The sequence below is a fragment of the Tachysurus fulvidraco genome, chromosome 14 (assembly GCF_022655615.1).
Source record: "Tachysurus fulvidraco isolate hzauxx_2018 chromosome 14, HZAU_PFXX_2.0, whole genome shotgun sequence".
In the NCBI taxonomy this organism is placed as follows: Eukaryota; Metazoa; Chordata; class Actinopteri; order Siluriformes; family Bagridae; genus Tachysurus; species Tachysurus fulvidraco.
The window spans coordinates 10319216-10342731 of NC_062531.1; the positions used below are offsets into that span (position 1 = coordinate 10319216).

Sequence of the window (23516 nt, forward strand, 5' to 3'; positions counted from 1 at the left end):
ACCTCCTTCTTTTTACACACACATGCAAACACACACACAGCACAACTTTGTAAAACATTACAGTATTTTATACATTAATTTTATACCTTATAATATGAGGTACAGTCTGTGTGCAGTATCCTGAAACAAAAAGCACTAGCAATGTAACTGAATTTGGAATGAACAGATAATATGATCTAAGCAAATACAATATTGATTGAATAGGAACTGCACTCTAGGTTTTATTTTGTTTGGGGTTTGGGTTTCGATATAAAACTGAGATTAAAGGTGTGCATCAAGACCGATACTATGCTATTTATTTAGTTTTACATTACTGCTAGTGAATGATTACATATGAAGCTCATATGACAAAGAAAGTGCACTTTCATTACCATGAACACGCAACACTGCCCAATGCATTTATCAGGATCATTTATTCATTCTTAGTAACTGCCTGGTCAGGGTGTTTAGATTAAGTTTGTTTATTTATTTTGGGAAATAGAAATAACTAAATTTGTTAGAAGATGTTACAATCGTATGAATAGAACAGGCATTACAAACAGTTTGCACATCTCCAGTTAAATTATAATATCAAACGCTGATGTAGCTGTAGCTGAGGAACCTTTGGAGCCAGAATTCAAACAATGCCAACAGAGCTAACATTTCTACCTGTCAGTTTAGGCTGTGCCCACTTCAGGTTTAAAGCCGAATAGAGCTGCAGCGCTCTACATGTAGCTCTATGTGCATAACAGACACTGATCTTTTTGTGGCAGAGACCACATTCTCTTTTGTACTGTTGATCGGGAACAATCTGTTAGCTCATGTATATGAAAAAGCGTATTTAACATTCTCTTCCATGAGCTGCAGTTGGAAAAGATCCAGTAGTTTTGTGTCTCATAGAAAGTGCTAGCCCTCAACCTACCACATTACTGACTGTCATGCAATACAGGGAGCTTTCATGACGTGCCTGTATGTGTGTCTATAATCTCAATGGATAGGAAACGCTATAATTTCCAGACAAGGAATAAATGAAAAGGTAAAGTGTCTTAGTAAGGTTTTACGTCCAGAACTGTTGGGAATGGATTTATCCAAAATATATTCCCTTAATTAGTGTTTTGATGATGGTTACAGAGAGCACTCTCTAATACGCCAGTCCAAAATAAACAGGTGTTGAGTTGGGTTGAGATCTTATGACTCTGAAGGCTATGTATATGATTGTTTTCATGCGTACACAGTGGCTGTGGACACCCCACCAAGATGGAAATGTTTCATCACAGGATAAAGGTGATAAGTCAAAATTACTTTGTATTCATTTGCAGTGATACTTGTCTCTAAATGGACTTTTGAACCCAAACCATGCCGGCAAAATTCCTCTTTCAGTATTACAGACCCACTGGCTTTTCCTTTAATTTGTCCTATATGTTTTTAACAAAATAAAAAAATTACAACAGTGTCATTCATTTTAATGCAACCACCGGCATTATCCCTGAGGGAGAGGTCCTTATGTTCCTGCTCATAAAATGTAAATCCTTATTCTCCTCTCAGCTGTGTTATTTTTTCTTATAGCACAGGGGCAGTAAAACACATGGATCATTACAGTCTCAAATGCACCTCTAAACAGTTGCAGAGCAATTAACCAAAAAGTGCAGAGGTTCTGAAACCTGTTTTTTTTTTTCCTTTTGAGAGGAGGAGGGGAGGAAGGGGTTTGGGGTGGTGGCATCCATCTATCATAAAAATGTTATGCTGCAGCCAATTTCCACAAAGCTGCTAAGCTGATTGAGGCAGACCAAATCTGTTTCACCAGCTTACATCCCTTCAAAATGGTCATCTCAGTTCCAATATCACGGGCTTTTACTGTTTCCTATTCCCCTGTTCTTGGTGCAGAGTTGGGAGTTGGCAAGCTTAGGAGGATAAAACACTCAGACTCCCCTGCACTGGTCCTGATATCTCTATAGCGCAGAGCTTTTCACGTACACCAGTGCGCACACACACACACGCATGTACAGACATCTATTAACTTCCACGTGTTGTTATTTATCATATGCTTTTATTTTCTTGTCACAATATCACAAAATTGATCACAAATACACAGGTGCCTTAAGGATCACTAATATGTTTCTATATACACATTTATAGACAACCTTAACCATACAATCACTACCAGATAACTCAGGTTACCTTTCAACATAGATTAAATTCACAGTAGTGTTCATTTTTAAACGGAAATTGGAATGATAAAAGAGAGATTACAAAGTGGATAGTACAGGAGGGAGGGGAATGTAGTGCTGCTCCAAATCTAATAGTGTAAATGTTTCCTTTTTTGCCACCTGTAGTCTATGTAGTGTGTGTGTGTGTGTGTGTTTTCTTGCCCCTTGTTGTTCTTTCCTTTTTTTGCCACAGCAGCAAATATCCTGTTGGAGGAGGATGCAGAAGCCTATCTGGCCTTAAAATCGATCAGGCTCCTAGCAAAGACCTCCCATTCATCTCTTGCCCATAAAATTTGATTAGCGCTGACTACAGCACTGCAGAGAGATGTTCCGATATAAAGCTAGGCTACAAGAGACAGCTATAGCATCCCGAGTGTTCATCTACTCCCTCCTTCCGTCGTGTTCTCTCCTTCATGCTTTGCCTCTATCCTTCTTACGACACGTTCTTTCTTCAAGAAACCTGTAATCAGGATTTACAGATGCTTCGAGTAGAGAGAGAGAGAGTGAGTGAGACCCATCGAACAACTCTCCTGTTGATCCTATTCTATGTTTGTATTTGACTCTTAGCATTAATCAGGAATGGCAGAGCTGATGAGGCTCCAATCAGAATTAATAAAAGAAAACACAGTCCAAGCCCAGCCCTGCCTAGCTCTATCCCTGACGGTCAGCCTCTATCACCAGATATCACTGTGGCATGTGACCACTGCTCCCCACCAATAGCAGCTGTCTGGGCTGGGCAGTGGATGTCGCCTGTCCTCACGGTGACAAAGATGTGAAAAAAGAGGAGAAAATAGAGTGCGACAGTCCTCAAGCTCTACTTCAAGGTTAAGTTTACCAACCTGATTGCTAAGCTGGACTTTGAACCAGACAGATGCAAAAAAAGAGGGATTGGCAAGTACTATTGGTGACTGACACAGGAGAAAGACACACAGTATATTCAACAGCAAAGCCAAAAAACTATACAATATTGACTAGATTCATAATAGTCACTATTTATATCTGTATCTATATTATATTATATGTGAATGCATTCATATTCAGAAGATGTATACTTAAACCGCTTAGTTTCAGATTGTGTGAATCTTATTGATGTGATTTTTAGTGTAATTTATAATTCATCAAGATGTTTATTCAAGCACAAGCTCAAGATGACGTCTGCTAGAATATCTTGAGAATTCATGTCAGCATTTGGGCAGATAATAAATTTCATTAGGCCACAGACTGTCTGCCTTTCGCACCAAGGGGAGAGAGCAGGTCACACTAGTGCAGAGGTTTGACAATCTTTTGTCATATCATCAATATGGTAATGACAAGCAGACATCATCCGTTGTGTCATTTAAGCTTACGTGACTTTCAAAACTTTTTTAAAATGCCATCAAAAGTGGCATAACATATTTAAATATTCTTCAGGAATGAGTGGAAACAGTTTGAGATGTCAATAAAGTGGCTTAGCTGCCTAAGTAAAAGTGTTATGTATTTTTGTTAAGTGTGAGCAAGATGAAGATAGCAGAACCCTGGGATTTACAGGGATTTAAAGTGACACATGAAATCAAATTTCAGATATGAAGACAGGCACAGCAGGAGCTATTTATAGTCAGCACATGTGAGGTCACTGTCAGGTGACATGACCAGTTAGGTATTAGGACTACCTTACTACATAAGAAATGAACAAAAAGGAAAACATTGTTGTGTCTCTCAAAACCCAATAAGTTTTCTGTACAGGTAGAGGGCAGGTAGATGCTTTCACATCCTAACAGTAAGGTTTTGTTTTCACCCAAGCATTGTAAAACACTGATTCATCAGTTAAGGTGCTTTTTAAAAGAAACATCTGCGGACATTATTCATGACATTTTTTTATACAGGGTGTCCCGGAAGTCCGGCATCACACTGTTAATGTAAATTTATATAGTTTTACACATCATGATGTGTATGAGTAATAAAGAACAACTCTAAATAATTATATTCATACCAAATCTAAGAGAACATATAAAACGTTAAAAGTTCTGTAAATGATAATAGCCTGTCTGTCGTTTATCTCCTATGATGCTGGACTTTAAGTAAAGTGGGTGAGACTCTGTTAGAGCTTACCTGCGTCTCCCGGACATGTTCAACGGTAAAGTTAAACCACACTCTGAAGCGAGGATTGCATGTGTCGGGTCGGATAAAAAGGTCAAACTCAAACTCACTAATGTAGTCCACACGGCCCAAATTACCTGTAAACAGGGACAGAGAAAGGAAGAAAAAGACTGATTTAGATTTAAAAAACATGGAAAAACCTCAGAAAGATCCGGCTATGTATCCCACGCTCGGTTAAAATCCTAACTATCATTTATTTATCTCTCCATAATTAGAAATGTCATTTCTAATTGAAATGTAATCAGAAGCTTCACCTTGAAGATGCACTGTTTATGTCAACTTTCAGGAGTAACACACACAGGAATAAGGAATAACACAGACACAAATACAGAAGCTAGATGGGCTGGATGAAGGCTGCAGAGAATCTTGGCGGACACTCAGGTGACAACTGAGACAGCTTTGGTAGCAGATCGTGAAATAACAAGCCTTCAGCAAGACATGCGTCTCAGCATAGCAACCATAAACAAATAAACAAAAACAAAAAGGTATTTTCTCATTTGGGTGAGCAGAATATTGACCACATACACATGTCAAATGACAACAAAATCACATTGATTTTGAATTAATGTATACTTTTATATTAACACATTGATTGAATTGAAAAGACTAGCATAACATGGCACAGAATTAATGAAAACTAAACCCTCTAAAGGTGCTAAACACTGGGAGAGACCTGAAGGTAGTTCAGTTCCACTCCTTATTTGTCTGCCCTTGTGTCCTACAAAGCATCAGCTTATCAAGCTGAAAAGATGGATGAGCAGGGGACAGTTGGTCAGGTGGAGGAGAAGGAAGAAGCAATGTCCACATCTTGGGAACTGAGTGTGGAACTCACCATGCGGCGCCAGGTAGCTCAGAGCTAATTACCGACAGATGGGGCAACCACCACATACTCAGAGCCGAGACAAGCAGAGCTCACCCCTTCTGTCAGCCAACAACCAAATAGCCACTAGACATCAAACTCCTCACACACAAACACACACAAACATAACTGGCACATATAGTGTTCAAAATCTGAAACTCATATGAACTCATAAAACTCATAAATCTATACTGACGATAACAATTGATCCTTTGAGTATATCTGTGGTAAAAAAAAATCTGAAAATCAGTACAATATGGAAAATTGATGCACATTTAGAATATGAGTCAAAGCGGTTTGTCGTTACTATTTATTTAGAGCAATGTATATAACCACTGGTCAGATTGTGTTCCTGCTGAAGTCAGAAATCTGGGAACATGAGCAGAGGTGACTGTTATAAGCCTGGCTGACAGACATATATAGATTATCAGACAGCTATGACAAAGGTCAATGGATGACCTTTTAAACATAAGCAACTGAAATAGATATGCTCTGGCGCAACTCAAAAATGACACAAAATTGAATTAAGTCTTGAGCATAATATGCCAGGATCGATAAATTAAGAGCAGTACAGTTTGTGTGTGTGTGTGTGTGTGTGTGTGTGTGTGTGTGTGTGTGTGTGTGTGTGTGTGTGTGTGTGTGTGTGTTTAAATTGAAGTATGCAGAATCATAAAATAGGTTGCAGAGCCCAAAACCTCCAGGGCAAGTTTTCCATGAGTAAGATGTATTGCTATTCGACATTCCCTTCCATAAGCCAATGACAGACTGTAACTGTAAGGAGTGAGAACATGTCCCCACAATCTGCATCCCAAGCCAAGTTGAGCATATACTTACATGTAATTTGTATACTATTCTTTGTCTAAAAAATTGCAGAAAGTAAAGATAACAATCGAGCAGCCAGTGAGAAAGAGGATGAGAGGAGAGAGAGAGAGAGAGAGAGAGAGAGAGAGAGAGAGAGAGAGAGAGAGAGAGAGAGAGAGAGAGAGAGAGAAGATGAAGCCCCTGTAGAAGCAATGGGAGGAAACATGGCCAGCTGTGGATGCACAATTGAAAAACAGTGGAATGGTGACCACAGCTGTTCCACACAGATGTGCCCTGTAATTCATCACATGGCATTCTGACACATAAACCATCTAAACTGCTTCTGGCATCAAATAATGGCTACCGAAAGTCAATGACCTACAAACTCAGTACAAACTTATTTATGCGAAACTCTTGCAGAACATATGTGGCCTGTTTTCGTAGTAAAAAAAATCTATGAACAAATCCCATATTAAGCTACATTTTGAACTAGTGGCTAGTCGGAAAATAAATTATACTTGAGTTCTAAATCCTAAATTAGGCTTAATAATAGAAAATCTGTCTTGGATAACGAGCAAATTTTAGCTCCAGTGTAAATAAATCTAACATTAGAGAGATGTGTGATATCCTAAGGGATTACACAGATTCAGGTAAAGCGTCCCTCACAGCAAGATCAAAAAGTAAAACCGTTAACAGAGCTACAGTGTATCATATATTTGCTCTCAGCTTGATGAAACCCATTACAGCACAAGCATATCAGAATGGTTTGACGTCTCAGGACCATGGAGAGCGTGTGCTACAGTGAGCTGCTGTCCATGGTCTATCAGGGATTCTGCAAATACTTTCAGTCAAACGAGGAATACAGGCCTCAAGGCTTCACATCTATGTTCAGCTTGAGAGGAACAGATATGGATAAGCCATTGATTTCAGTTTTAATTTTATGGTGTCTGACTCCAAAGTCAGACTATGATGAGCTGTAATCAACACTGCATCACTCACTTCTTAACCAAAATAAATAGCTCGGGAGAGGTCCAGCCTTCATGCACTGAAGGAAACAGCATTTGGTGAGACAGCTCACTGACAGATAACTCCATGCATAATGAGAAGAGGAAGAATCAATAGCCGATTTTAACAGTGTGTGTATGTAGATGGGTGTACATGAAGAGGAAAGGGAGATAGGACAAAAGTGAAAGAGAAAGAGAGAGTAAAAGCAACCATAAGAGAGACAAACTCTCTTTGAACCTAAAATTCTAGTTCTATCTGCATATTTCCTCAAAGGGATCTTCACCGGTTACAGGCCATATTAATCATCAGTTGTTCAGAGAGAACAGTGCAATGCTTAAGATTTTACAAACTAGGTTTTTAACAAATAAGCATAAATGTGCAGCACAGTAGTGGGCTGCACAAGCTTCTGTGGGAATATACTCTGTTTTTGTGTTTTGCTCACACTGTACAGAATTACTCTGCACAGAGACTCTGGGCAAAAAAATACTTTCTCATTTGCAAGAAGTTAGCTCAGCCCTCTATCAACAAGCTGGTATAAAAATTCAATATGGAGAAACGAGTGGGAGGCTTGAGCATCTGCGATATTATGTGACTGTGTGTTTGTACTCTCATGTGGTTAACCCTATTATGTAAAGGAGGCTAGTAAACACAGTGTGAATTAGCTTTCCTCAGGTACACTAGCAGTACGGCAGAGTGTTTGTTGTGGGAGGTTTGTAGAAAAGTATGCCAATGCTACCTTCACATCCAGCGAATGCTGCTCTTTACTTCCAGCTGTTCGATTCAGATGCTTATATCTCAGACAAAATAAAGTGTTACCGTCAGCCATAACAAGAGCTGATTGTAGTGCTTCTATGAAAATATGAGGGATGTTCATTAGCATTCATCATATGCTTTAACACAGTGCTGTTTCACAAAAAAAGCCTTTGACTTGTGGCTATGTAGCTATGCAAGACCATTCCAACAAGAACATGCAGAGAGAATATGGCTAAGCTAATCCCATTACCAAACTACAAGCCAGGCCAGTCACACTGCTCATCCGGGACAAAGGAGAATTTATTCAGCTGCAGTCCACCAGTGCCTGAGGCCGAGAGTCAGGCCTGTATACTGATATCCAACACTGCAGTGGAACAAACAAACAAATAAACACACATATAAACAAATCAATGAACAAACAAATAAACAAATCAATGAACAAACACACAAATCAATGAACAACAAAAACACACACACATACACACATAGTCATGGCAAGGATAGCTCAAGTGGCTAAGGCTCTGGGCTGTTGATCAGATAGTTGGGGTTCAAGACCAAGCACCTCCAAGCTGCTACTGTTGGGTACCTGAGCAAGACCCTTATCCTATCTGCCCTTGTGCTCTGACCCCAGCCTTCAAAGTTGAGATATGCAAAGAAACTAATTTAATTATCATATAATATGTGGCAATAATAGTGTATTTTCTTCTTCTTTACACACACAATGCTACACAAAGCAGATATTACAGAAATATAATTTTAATTATATTGAATACAACACAAAAATGAAAGATATGTCACAAAACATGCTATACAATTATTTTCTTTAATAGGTTTCTACTGGAAACATTATCAGATCAGTTAATACATACATTATTAATGTGTGGCAGCCTGGAAAAACCCTTTACATGTGTCTACAGAGTTCTGATCTCAGTTTTCATTCCAATTCTACCCATGGTAAAAATAAGATTTCTAGCAATTTGTAAAGAAATGTAAACACTAGTCTCCACTTGACTCATCACTGCTCATGCTAACATCAGTGGGGAAATCTTCTCTAGATTAATTATAGATTATATTATCTCTCTATTATAGATTAATTCTATTGAATTATTTTCTTGTCATTAATATCTTCTTATTAGGTCATTTAAACATTTCAAAACTTTGCTGTCATTAGTGTTTAAGCTAATATTCAATATAATTCTGGAAGTAAGCGTAAATATTCTGCCATTCTCTCCTTTACAGTTTTCCCCATTCAGCCACCTTAGAGCACTTATACAACTGATATTGTTATTGTTAACAGTACTTAACAAAAATGCCAAATAATATGTATACAGTATATAGATATACAAGAAGTACAAAGACATGAAAAAACATACAATGGTTTTTAATAGGGTTATCTCTGTTTGACATAATAAATACAATAGAATGTTCTCAAAATCGTTCACAACATTCACTTTCTATCGCCATGTTTTTAAGAGCTAAACAAGAGCATTTTAACCAAAAGTGCTATATTTTGGGTTATACAATACTAAATTTTCAATTCACTCACCTTGTGTAAACCCTTCTTTAAACAAAGTAAGTTAAGCATTTAAAGGGGAAAAAAGATCAAATGAGAAAGAAGGTACATCAGAATTTAATAAATTCAATACACATCATTTAAAAAGGGAAATCCATTGAACTGTGTTAAAGGTTTGTCACAGCTGAAATATTGTTAACAGTCCAATTTCCCATTTCTGACATCTTTATACAGACCATAAATGACTCCAACAGCAGAAGAAACCCAATAATTTTAAAGAAATGATTTAATCAAGATGACATAATGTTTCAGCCTTCAGGTCATTATAAATGATTGCATAGTGGTGAGTTAGAGTTCATTCTACTGACCAGAAATTCTACAGTAGCCAGGTCAAACTGTGTGTGAGCCAGTCAGTGTGCATCAGGAACTACTCACCAACAAAGCATGGTGCCACAAACATTTCTCAACCCTTCTACGAGCCTACACTCACTGTTAGAAAGTCCATTTGATATTAGAGAGGACATGGGAGCACAGCCACCTCCTAAATGTACTTTTGCAATGTGCTCACTTTCATTATTGGAAAACACATCAGCTGCTCCCAAGGGTGAGAATTCCTGGACACAGACGACTGATAAAGCTGGAATTGATTCAAACCCTAGGAAAACACTGTCTGCCTCTGAGCCTCATATCAAACTCTGGCCTTGTGATTTTTTTCCTCTCCTACTGAAAGTCTAAAGGCAAAGAGTCACCATGACAACATCAATCTCTCCCTCCCTACTGACCAAGCCATATCTTTATCGTTAAATCTGGATGAGATTATAGGCATGACCTCTAACTTTGTGGAACTCAGTAACAGGTGTCAGGACTGGGATTGCCTCGAGACAAGCATAAATTAAGCATTAAAATAATACTTCACTGTAGCGTGGGATTAGATAGGCTGCACTATGCACAAATGCCAGCTCTGAGCTCAGAGGGCAACGGCTGCTAATTAATGACATCAATTACAGAATGTCACCAAATCACTAGACTGTCATTAAAATGGCACTAAATAGTGAAATAATCATGCACATTAGCATTTTTATCAAAAATGAAATGGGAAAGTAAATGGAAGAGAACTAACAGTTTTGGATTGCATGTTCTTGGGTTCTTGGGGGTCTTGCTATTCGGTTCTTGGCAAAAGAAACTATCAGGCAAAGCAGAGCAACATGATGCCTGAGGACCCCAGAATGCTCAGCAGCCTACACACTTGGCACCAATGATAAAGAGGGCAATGAATTTGAAAAAGATCAAATGTTACCTCTGCTCTTGCACCACAATTTTTGTTCCTTTCAGAAAAGAAATGCCCAAAGCAAGTATGTTCATTTCATAACAGTTGGTAGGTCACAGGGAGTCATTCACTGTGAAATTTACTAAATTGTATTATTGATCTCAGCCATGAAACACACTCTGTGTTCTGGAGTCCCACATGACTGTGGGCAGACTGGAAAAGCCGCTCAAAGTGTGTCAACAACTGCCAGTGTTTCCCACACGTAGCTGATACATAGATGCGGTGCCTAGATATACCGACAACTTCCAACTATATTTGATCCTATTAAAAAATTATATTTATTTATAAATCCATTAAAATAAAAAAAATCCATTAAAAATAAATAAATAAGGTGCCTTATGTTCAGCTGGTTTCCTTTGAACGCTTGGACATCAATTGCCCAGTATGTTTAAGTGCTACACCGTAACTCGCAAAGAATCATATAAACTGTGCCATATTAGCAGTTTGTTTATGGACATTCACCACACAAATCCGTCATATTTAACTCTTATATTCTGTGCACTTTATAAATGACAGTCCGCTGGTATGAAGCTGACCTGATGTGTGAAATATTTAAAATAGTTGCTGACTATTCAGCCTTGATTCTTTGAGCGTGTAATATTTTCTGAACACCATTTTACCAACTCAGAATAACCCATATTAATGTACTCATGCAGCACATTATCAAGCAGCAACATGTGACCCAAACATAAATAAAAATAACAATGATATTTGGTGAGACTCTTTAACTTTAGTCTTGGTCCATTCCTGAGGAGAGGTTTGGGCATGTTTGGATTGCCCTCCTCTTTTGAGAAGCATCCAAAAAATGCATAAAGTTAAAGTATGTTTCTATAAGTGTTTTTTAAATGCTGCATGAGAGGCTTGATACTTACAGTATATATTATATGGCCAAAGGTATATGGACACCTGAGCATCATACCTATGTGCTTGTTGAACATCCCCCATTGCTGTTGATAACCTCTACTCTTTTGGGAACCACTAGATTGTGGATTCTGGCTGTCAGGATTTGTGTTCATTCAACCATGAGAGCATTACTGAGGTCAGGCACTGAGGTCAGACGAGGTGGCCTGGACCACATGGGCCATCCAGTTTATCCCAAAGGTGTTCAATAGGGTTGAGGTCAGAGCTCTGTACACGTTACCTGGGTTCTTCCACTATAACCTTGGCACACCATGTCTTTATTGAGCTTGGTGGTGCACAGAGGCATTGTCATGCTGGACCAGCTTTGGGCCTCCTAGTTCCAGTGAAGGAAAAACTGTAATACTGTTCTTCTAGATATCTAGATAAATATCATCCTCATGGTTTTTGCATGCACCAGTCCATTTTCTCTCATCTGTATAGTAGATAATTTATACTTATTTATGTATGTCTATAAATTAAATGGAATATAATATGACATGTTTAATGAATTTGATGAAACCTGACAGTTAACAAAGATATGCATATCAACAAATAAATGTCTAAAACGAGCCATTCTTGTTATTCAACGCCTAAAAAACGATTGAAGTAAAAATATTTCAGACCTTGCTGTAACCTTGAACCTGATTCTTAGTTACAATGATAATTTCATATCAATCCTATACCCATGCAACCATTCTTGAAATATGGTGCTATATCAAACGGACACAAGAACAGACAAACGGACACACAGCCTAGTGGCAAGGGCATCAAAATAAAAAAAATAATAATGGTGTGCGCCCCAGTAAAGGTGAGTTGAAGTGGGTGGCAGGTAACACAATTTCACTGTAAAATAGTGCTTGCTATTTCTATTATCTGTTTACTACTTCCTTTCCTCCTTGCCCCATGTCTTTCAGCAGAAAGAATGATTGCTCCTACAAATGTTATGGAGATAAAAGAGAAGCAGTTGGAGAGTCCTTGGTGCGCTAGTGGTGAGGAGAAGGTCAACAGTGGTGCTGAGAGCAGCTGTTGTCAGGCCCAGTTCCATGCAACATGGGAACATGCACTCATGCTTATTTACAGCCCAGCTACCTGTGGGGCCACACATGCTGCCCCAAGCTGATTGGTCTGTAATGAGTTTGCAAACACAGGGATAGAGATGGAGGAAAGAACACATGCTGAAATCCACTACTACAGGTCATGGACGCAGGAAGGTGGGAAGCCTCCACGGTGGGGTGGAATGAGATGTCAAAGGGAGTGTGAACTGCTCTTGCTGTTCACTTTTAGCTCCGTGGGACATGAGTATGTGCACACACATACTGACAAGTTTCCGGTGTGGCGTCTGGCATGCGGTATCACAAGGACATTGTTGTTTAGGATATAAAACCATATTGAAGCCTGCAGCAGTTTTTTTCTCAGCTCAGTCATATACCTAGCAGCAGCCCCACCTGGGCAGAATGAGAAGATTGGGCTGTAATCACACCACAGTTAAGCTTTACTACAGCAATATGCCTTCATATCTCGTCCGTGCTGCTGGGTTGTGATACAGTTATAAAATTACAGTTGTGTCTTTTGGCTCATAGTCTGTGATATGATGTGTGATCCAGTAATACCTCAGCTAAAGCAGAAAAGTTTAGCAAGTGAAGAGCAAGATGCCTGCAGTATCCTAGCAAGACCTCCTCTTTCTGTAAGGAGCAACAGGGACAGAAATTTCTTATTGTGAAACAGCTTTTCAATCTGGGGAATTACACAAAGTGCTCCCACTGTCAATGCACTGCCAGTTTTATGTGATAGGGGTGGGGAGGGATGGAAGAGGGAAGGAAAAAGCCTCCACTGAAAGCTATTCAAAAGCCTTGGCAAAGCATCAGTGCTCTGTCTCCCTCTCCTTCTGGAAGCGATCTGGCTCACTCCACCTAACATGGTGCAATTACTTAAGTGAAATTAACTGATAGAGTAATAAATATATATTACAAAGTTAGAAAGTACAAAAGGAAAGAGGATTAAAAAAAACAACAACAACAACAAATAACACAAAAAGCAGTTACAATTGCAAGAACAAATCCAAAAAGGCCATTAATCCTTAGGTAATACACTTAGATTGAGGAACTTGGATTTGTAATTTGACATATTAACACTAAATTCTCTCTGCTCTAGAGAAAAATAAAAGCTGTGAGAGCGGCCCTCACTAAAGCTTCTCTGGCTCTGAAGGAAGTAACAAAAAAAAGCAGAGCACAATCTGAATCTTCTTCAAAAGACAGATATACCGTTTCACTCTCATTATAAATACACACTTAAAATGGCCTTGGATAAGAACCAGTAGGCTGATGCCTTTTTAAACTCTTGAGGAAACAAATATATTCATGCATATACAACAGAAAGGAAGAACATGAAACCCTGATACCACAAAAGATGTGTGTAAGAATTACATTACATCTTGGAGATCAGTTCTGTACAAAATAAGATAGTATTCTTTTATATACAGAGGATCATCTTACTGAGCGCATCTCACTTTTATGCAACTCTAGTTTTAGATCTCTAAAAACCAAGCTTTTATATCAGTGGGGAGCGTGATTTAAAATATGGAGTAATAGCAAGCTATATTGAGAGCCAAATGAGATCCCCTCTGTACAACATTCTTTATTTGCAAGCTACTATTTGTTCTGCATACATACAAAAACAACATAAACCCTTTCCATTTCTTGGGCTGCACAAACTGACAGATATGTAGGGCACATTTCAATTTTGTTTACTCCTGAGCAACTGCCTGTAACCAAACCAAATGCATTTCTATCAAAATTCCTCCTCCGTTTCTGCACGTTGGTTTACAAAGATAGTCCAAGCATATAGTAAATGTAAGATAGCAAACATCAGTGCATCTCATCTCAAGTATAACGCTTTAAATAAATCAGCAATATAAACAGAGAGGAGGTGGAAAAACAAGGGTGTGAGAGAGACAGAGAAAGAGACAAAGAGAAAGCAAACACAAAGTACAAAAGCATTACAAATCCACACCATTTTCCCAAGCTGGGTGTCCCTAGCTGAGATGAAGAATGACGTGTCTGCTTGGTGAGGGTGTTTACGGCATCAGGAGAGCTGCTCGGGGAAATGGATTACTCAATCACCAGAGCGTGTTCACAGAGCAATGTACCACAATACAGCTATGTGCAGTCGTTTACTTGGGGTGTGTCTCCTCTTTAGACTTGAGAATTCACTAGGATGCTTGAAAAAATAATACCCGATATCACTTAGGGTATAAAATAATTGTACTCATTTTAAGGTATAAGATGAGAGAAATGAAAAAAGAAAGAAATATTAAGTTTAGGAAATTTTAAGATCTGGCATAAAACTGGCATTACAGTTCTGAAGCGGATTGCAGGACACCAGAGTTATCACCTTTTAAGCTAAGCCTTGTGTTTACTTTTGGCTAAATTAGGTCAGATATAGACTCTTCCTGATATTCAGCAGAGCTTCAAAACCTATATGAGTTGTTGTTTTTTTTAACTAGGCTAAATGGCCAGCTTTACATTGATAAGATTACATTTGCTGTAAAGAAAACGATGAGCTTTAAGTAAATATTTTGCTAATAACTGTCAAGTAGAAGGTGTGAAATCCATGTGTGCTATCTCCCTACAGTCCATTATAAAGTGCTGGTGAGAGTAGGTGGAGTGTGCTAATTGAAATATGTGTCACATTCACAGGCAGAGCTTTCAGGTACAAATTAGTTTCTAAACTAAGTAGCGTAAGGTGGGAATGTGCTATATGATTTAAAATGTGGTTGGCTAAGCAAGCACATATTAAAAGTACAGAATAAAATAAAAGTATCAAATTATTTATATTCCACACAATTCTAGCTGTTTCTAATTCTACTTCTTGTAATATTAAGACACAAGAGTAGCATGCATCTTGAACAAAATGGCATGTGGTAGCCTAGTGGTTAAGGTGTTGGGCTACCAATCGGAAGGTTGTGAGTTTGATCCCGGGTCCACCACGCTGCCACTGTTGGGCCCCTGAGCAAGGCCCTTAATCCTCAATTGCTCAACTTTATAAAAAAATGAGATAATGTAAGTCGCTCTGTATAAGGGCGTCCACCAAATCATGTAAATGTAAACGAACAAAATGTATTCTTAGGCAATGTGCGTTAACTTTACTAATAAAGTCTATATAAAAAGATATTGTAAATAGATCATGCAACACAGAATTCAACCAATATTAAGTAGGAGAGTGACAACAGGAATTGCATTTTCTCCCCAAGAATCCATACAGGACTTCAATGACATTTCTATGCAAGTAAATATTTATATAATTAGCAACTGGGCAAATCTGTAAAAGATCAGAACCACTGCTACTCTTTATCAAAGGCAGCAGAGCGTGATGACAAGAATGTCAGGCCATATTATCACCTGTTTAATTTGCTTGTGTACTTTTGAGATAGCCAGCTCACCTGCCTTGCTCTGCAGCACACACAAATAGACACACAATATACAATCAATTGCTGTGCTTTTGTAAAGATACTAAAACTGCAGTAATTAAGCCATGGCTAGTCACACAACAGTGTACAATCTGACTCATCCAAATCATGATATTGGCTCATGTCTCTTAGTAAAGTCACATTTCAGTATTCCATTTTGAGGGCTATAACTAAAACACATCCTTGGCATTTAAGGTTTGCAAAATATTTTCCAAAGACATGTATCTGTACATTTATCACTTACATTTAAAGTCTTCACAGCCAAATGCTTTTCCTCGTGTAGCTTTTTTTGTGGCATTGATAAATGTGAGGAAACAGCCCACACTGGCAAATTGTGCATATACTGTACAGTACATATATATGTATGCATAAATGCAAATGCATATTCCCCACCATTAGAATCTAATGTAAAATCAGAATCTAAAATAAGACTAACAATAGAACATCTAGCTTTGCAAGTATGATATATCGTCAATAAATCAATTTTAAATATAATACCTATTTCTGTCATCAAGTGACAAGAAAAATTTACAATACTTATTACTCAAACGCCCACAGCCAGGGTTGTTTCTCATATTATACAGTGAAAGAAAATAAACACTCTGACACTTTTTGTTCTTGTTATTTAATATACTTCTAGTGCAAATATCCACTTCGGGTTTACACGCGTGTTTCAGATTTGCTCTTTGAACAAGAAAAGTATGTTTTCATCGGAATAAACAGAGAATAAACAAACAAAAAATACAGGAAAAAACATTTTTTGGACACTACAAATCATTTGTATTTTGTTGCAAAGCTGATGTTAGCAGTTCATCTTTCGAAACCTCTGCCCACTGTTCCTGGCAAATCATCTTCAATCCCTCATGGTTGCAAAAGTCTGATGGACTCGGGATTTTTTAAAACCATAAATTTCAATAGGATTCAAGTTAAAAGACTGGCGATGCCAGGCAAGGCCTTTTTGAGTTACATTGGCTATTTGTGGCTGTTGTAGTGTAATGTACATGATGCTCCGACTGTGTACTTCAATGTGGGGCTGGTGTTCTTGAGATTATACACGCTACAGTACCTGTCTTTCTCCAAACATGATGAAATGAATTATTTGATGAATCGTTCTATTTTTGTTATGTTTCAGCAAAGCATATTATTCCAAAATAGTTCTAAGATTAAATACTTTATAGACACACTTATGTGTTTGGCGTGGGTTGCAGGAACAGAGACTGTGTAACTGTTGTTCCTGAGCACAGGGCAACGATTGCACACCAATTCAGACACTGTGACAATTTAGAGATAGAGAATGTGCAATGCATGTGTTTGGACTTGGGGAGGAAACCAGGGTACCCACATAAAGCCCCAGAAGCACATTGGAATCAAACTTCCAAATTTGCTAACCATTAATCCACCATGCCTTTCAATGAAGGCTTGAATGCTTAGCTTTCATAAAGTTTATAGCTTCTACATGAAGCAGTTTCTGCTGTAGAGTTTTTTTAAACATCTAAGATTTTAAGATTTTAATACTAACCTAAAAAGCCTTAAGGATTCAAAATGTTCTAAAAGTGTGGACATAGACCTGTCAGTTATGTATAAACAGAAATATTTACCTCTTTCTCCTAACTTCCGTTGCTCTATTATCATTATAATATTGAACACTTGAACAAGGTTTTCCATTTGGAAAGATTCAGGATGGCCGCACCGATATTCAGGCAGAAGATGCATCAGTGTGCTCCTCAAGAGTCATGTTTTGCATTAATGACAATGTCTGTTTCCTTGTAATACTTGTAAAGCAGTAAAAAAAAAAGTTTCCCCCTCTCAAACATCAATATCTTTTCCGCACAGCATTGCTCATGTCTTTATGACATGTTTTAGTTGAAGATGAAAACATTTATAGTGGTACTTCATCTCTTCTGAGCTCGAATGATGCCTGCTGCCACTTGTGCTAAGCAGACAGCTTGATTGTTAAAATGATTCCACTTCTTTAATCAATGGGGAGCTGACTGTCTTGATTCTTGGGAGCTCTAAAGAGTATAAAACTGTCTCTGAAAGCATGGCTATTCTATTCCCTTCTGAATCGCTCTCAGATACCACTGGCTACTGCTGCTGAGGTTTAAGAGAAGATAAGAGCTGGAGAAATACACAAAAACATCTGCTGGTTAGAAAAAGAAAGTGGCAAAGAGCTCATGTTGATTATCAACCACTGGCCTGCAGTAAACCTTACATTCATCAAACTTATCAAGTACGCTACAGAACATACTAGCATCACAATAAACGGCTGTTAAAATTGTTTTAAAATGTCTATCTCTATTTACAAGCAGTTTTGGGTAGTAACGCAGTTACTTTTGACAGTAACTAATACTCTAAAGCATTACAAATTAATTCCGTTACCGTTACCATATGGTGCGTCTGTCCGTTACTTTTTTTAATGAATTCATTTTGGCTGAAGTGTAGCCTACAGACTAACCTGTTTACAGCAGCGACGCATTGTAGGATTGGTGGATGCCGACCTGTAAACACGAAGAAGACGACCGCACTGTGGGCGTGTTTCCATTTACTCAAGCATGTGCGGCAGTAATGACGAGTCAAGGCGAGAGCAAGACGAGTTTCTCAAAGTGTAAATATGCTCATTGTTTCTTTAAAAACGTAACTAAAAAGTTACTTTTAACAGTAATGTGTTACTTGTTGGTGTAAGTAATCAACAAAGTAATTGAGTTACTTTTTGAATGAAGTAACTGGTAACTGTAACTACTTACTATTTCTTAGTAACTAGCACAACACGGTTTACAAGAGTACTAGAATACTGCGATAGACACACGTGCACACTGGATTTTACTCGTTGACCCACTGATGAAACATAAATGTGTGGTGCAGTTTTCAGTGTTTACTCTTGTGAGTAACACCTCCACCTACAATGTAATAAAGTCTCCAGATACAACTGTGGAAACAAAACAAACAGTTCACTTGAAGAAAAAAAGACAGCGATTACAGTAGTTCTACATGAAAAGGATATTATAAACTCTTATATCAGCAAGCTTTAATATCCTATCTACTGTCACTAAGATACTCATTTCTCTAATTTAATATTTATATTCAACTAAAAACAAAGCATGCCTGTTTAAGAAATATTACAATAGTACAGTTAAGTGGGTTATAATGTAATGCTGTATCTGCCTCTATTTTTGGGGTGGAATACAGACGACTGAAGCGGATTGCATCAGCACTGCTTCTGTTGGTTCTGTGAACCATATAGCGCTATGTGTATGTCCAATTATCTCAGCCGGTCCAATTATCGCAGTCGGTGCAATTATCTCAAAGATAAACAATTAGTTACTTTCGCTGGAACAAGAACTAATCCTTAGATTATTTCTTAATTATTAGAAAAATAGCCAACAGATTATTGTTGCAACCCTACATTTAAGTACAATTGTTAAGTTATAATAACAAAACATATTACCCAGTTTTATACAAGAGAAAAAGTAAACATTCTAAATAATACAATATAAATAATCAAAAGACTACATTTCACTATGAAAACACTAATTAGATCCCCTAAAGCTCATTTGCATTCAAGGTCCTGTAGAAATTCCCACACTGTTTCTAATTCTATCATATTCACCAAGAGCCTTAATGATGCCTTCAGGAAATATTCATTATGTTTTTCTACTATCAACCTGAGCATAATGGGGGTCATTTTCTTAAGTTCTATAAAAACTGAGCAAGAGAAAGAGAGAAAGTGCGAAAGACGACGGGAGTGAAAGAGAGTTCTTTTCTTCAAGTGACACAAAACCTGGAGGCTCAACTGTCTCAGAAAAGATATACTACTGCCCTAATCTGCATACAGCTGACGAGAATGTGAGTTATATCTCATCTAAATGTAAATTAGGTGTTTTATACCTTCAGTAAACACTTTATATTACCATGCACTGTTTTAATAAACCAATTAGAATTTATTACCTGGATTCTGAGGATATGAGCTATTTCTCAGAATTCACTTTTTTCATGCAAAACCTTGAGAGCTATCCTTGAAAAAAGAAAAGAAAAAAGAAAAACAGGAAAAACAGCTGTACTGGCAGCAGGACGCAAGATGAATGATAGCTTCAAGTCAAATAAATACATCTGTTTAAATCCCTGTGCCTCACTCAGCAATAAATTAAGCTTGTAGTGAGAAAGTGAGTGTAACTCATGTCACACCCTTAAAATATAACACAAGCAATGATCTTTAAGACGTGAGAAATTCAAATTTTCCATATTGCAGGTAGAAAAGTGTTAGGACTAGATATTTTGACATATATTACTAGATATATGGATGCATCTCAATACCTCTAATTTCTTTTCTTTGACCTATTCAATACTCTGAAAACTATTTCAGGCATTAGTGTGGACTTATTTTACTTAGGTTTTTCTCCTAAATCTTTGTAATAAAAAAAAAAGATAGAAAGAAAGAAAACAAATCATGCTACCAAAAAAAGTTGACTTTAGGCAACAAGATAAAGTAAACACAGACGTTTCAAACCTGCCTCCAAAAGTTTAAAAAGTTTGCCTTCGAGCATTCTCTGTGTAACTAATGAGTAATTAACTATCATATCTAGGACTTTCCTATTTCCATACCATTGCTCTATGTGCTTTCCGTGACTCTGGAGCTCCGAACTCAATAACGTTTAACACTAATAGCAGCATTTTCTACTACACAAATGTCACTTCTCTTTTGTCAGCGTAGAAGCGGTTAACGTTGTTTAGCTGCCGTGTTGCTCTGCTGAAACAGCAACAGGACATTAATTTGACATTAGCACAGTAATATCAATTCCTCTCTCGTTTCCAACTTTGGTAATGCATTTACTGGAAAGAGATTAATATCAATTCCATAAATCATTCAGGAGAATTTCCCTAGCCAGAGAAGTGCGGGTAATATCATATATGTTAGCTGATCTCTGCCTGGCCGCTCGATGCTCGTTAATCAATGTCGTTGGTCCTTAGAGCCATTCCTCAGGGAAACAGAGAAACATATAAATTCCCCTGATTATTTATTTATATTAACTCAGGCTCTGTAAATTTATGTTGATCATATTCCTTGTTCTTGTGCTGATGCCCTTCACTGCCCACAAATAAAAATTATGATACAAAGCATGGCACCGTGGTGTTTTACAGTAATGCTGACCTCCAGGATTTAGTAACACCTCAGCCACACTGCACAGTTTACACTACCACTGTGTCTCACCGAGGAACACTGTTCGATAGTGATGCATCAAGACAGACAATTGTGACTGCAAATATTCACATTACTGTTATACAGGCTAACTCTAGAATTGTATAATATTGTCATGCATTGCTTTTGTCCTTCGTCCGATTGAAATTTTTCAATCACGAGCTCTGAAATTGTACGCTACCAACTTTCTTGGAAAAAAAAAGTTACAAGCTGATAAGACCAAAAAAGGCTAGCCTATCCTGAAATTGCATTGATATAGAACATTTCCAAGAGCACAGGAATCCTTTAAAAAGCTCTCCCACAGGGAGGCTAGGGGCAGTGGTGAGCCACAGCCCTGTGGTGGAGTGAATTGGTTGCCTGTCAAGAATATGAAAGCTGAGTCTCATCTGCTGGAGTCCCTGAACCTAATCTCCCAGCAGAGAATGATATTGTGTCTGTTCCAGAGCCCTACTGATTCACTGTCAATCCAGCCTGGAGCCGCTCTCAGCTGCCCACTTGACCTTGTCACAGAAAAAGCACTTTATTTTCATTATGCCGCCATTCATTCTGCCCTTACAAAAAGAGCCAAACAAAGGCCATTTACTCGAAGCGTTCTTCAAAATATTACAGCACTGTTTAATTACAGCTTTCAACATGTGGACAGACAAGGTAAAAGAGCAGGCACTTTTGCAACATGCATTACTTTTTTTTTTACCCCCCTTCTTTATGAAAGGAGATAATTAGACTGTGAAAGCATAGCCCACACTGAGAAATCTCTTGGACCACATAGCAATTCAATTGTACACAAGGGACGAGCTAATATTTTTAATCATACAGATTTGACAGTATGTAGGCTTAATATTACCTTCTAATGCCATCATATTTTCACAGGATGGGTCAGTCGTTCATGGCTACATGAGCCTCAGGTCTTACTAAAATACAATCTTGGCATGTTATAGGAACGACCAGCCTGCAAAACGCTTAAACCTAAGCAAAGCTTTGTTCCTATTAACCTGAGCATTTCCTTTGCTAAGGACTGGTGATATCATGGATTCCTTATGTAAACGTATGTATCGTACCAATACAATACCAACAAGCTGAAAATTAGAAAATGAATTGCCAAGGTCTTACACTTGCTCCCTGAATCTTAAATGTCATGTAGGGCATATAACATTTTAAGATAATCTGAGATATGTATTTTTCCACCAAGAAAATACAAACACAACTGCTGAGTAAATTGCAACCAGAATGCAAAAAGCAATACCCTTTACCTTATCCTTATCTTTTGTTTAAAGATTTTATCTTTTTAATCGATAATTATGTATAACAGATAGATAGATAGATAGATAGATAGATAGATAGATAGATAGATAGATAGATAGATAGATAGATAGATAGATAGATAGATAGATAGATAGATAGATAGATAGATAAATGAATGAATGAATGAATGAATGAATGAATGAATGAATGAATGAATGAATGAATTGGAAAAACAGCATAATTTATCTGTGGCAGGTATAAAATGTGGAGCCAATTTGATATCAATTTTGGATCAAGATGGAAAGAGGAAAAGACAGGGTTGAAAGAGTGAAAGAGGGTTCTTTCCTGGGACACAGATATCAGGAACTTCAGTCACAAACACTGAGAAATGAGTGATTCCCACAGAGCAGAGTCTAAAGTAAGATCTCCATTTACATCTGTAGGAAGGATTTCAATACACAGGGCTAGAAATCTGAAAGCATGCGAGCAATTTCCATGATGCATGTACATTAGTGAGACCTGTAGGAAAAAAAGACCTCCTAAGAAAAAAAATCAAGTGCAACTGTTGTACACTGTAAGACATTACAAGATGGTTAAGCTTAGAAAAGAAACGTAAGCTCACCTGCAAACATGAGTACAGTCAAGGCAACAGATTACTTTAAGTATAATTTAGAAACTTAGAAACTTGAGCCTAAGTCTAGCCATGACTATTGGAGTTAAGAAAAGTTGCATGATTTAATTGGGCCGATCATGTTTTACAGAGTACAGGTGACTGAGTATGTCAGTGCATAATGTCAGCAAGAACATCTCCTACAGAGACAGTTATATTAGTGTTCCAGTGTAGAAATAGTACAAAACATTTGAGATTTCAGAGCTCTAAAACCACAGACACTGTAAAATAAAATCATGAGTCGGGAGGAGCGGGTGGTTAGCTATGAAGCTTTAAAGTGGGAGCATACTGGAGTGCATCTGGTGTACAATGTATTGGATTTTACTCATTCATTCATTTGTTCTATAAGTTTCAGTAACTGCTTTATTCTGGTTAGGGTCTGAAGTACTTATTCTATTTATATTTTGCATATGTTTATTAGAAAATATCATAAAATGCAGAAAAGGGTGAGGGTGAAATTAAGGG

General features: G+C 37.8%; 1 protein-coding gene across 1 annotated transcript in view; it reads right to left on the reverse strand.

Annotated features, from left to right (window-relative positions):
- Positions 1–23516, reverse strand: part of agbl4 (AGBL carboxypeptidase 4) — a 276090-nt gene that overhangs the window by 249221 nt on the left and 3353 nt on the right. Inside the window, exon 3 of the mRNA XM_027166429.2 lies at positions 4275–4399. Coding sequence (XP_027022230.1) covers positions 4275–4399 — 125 coding nt within the window. The remainder of the gene's footprint in view (positions 1–4274; positions 4400–23516) is intronic.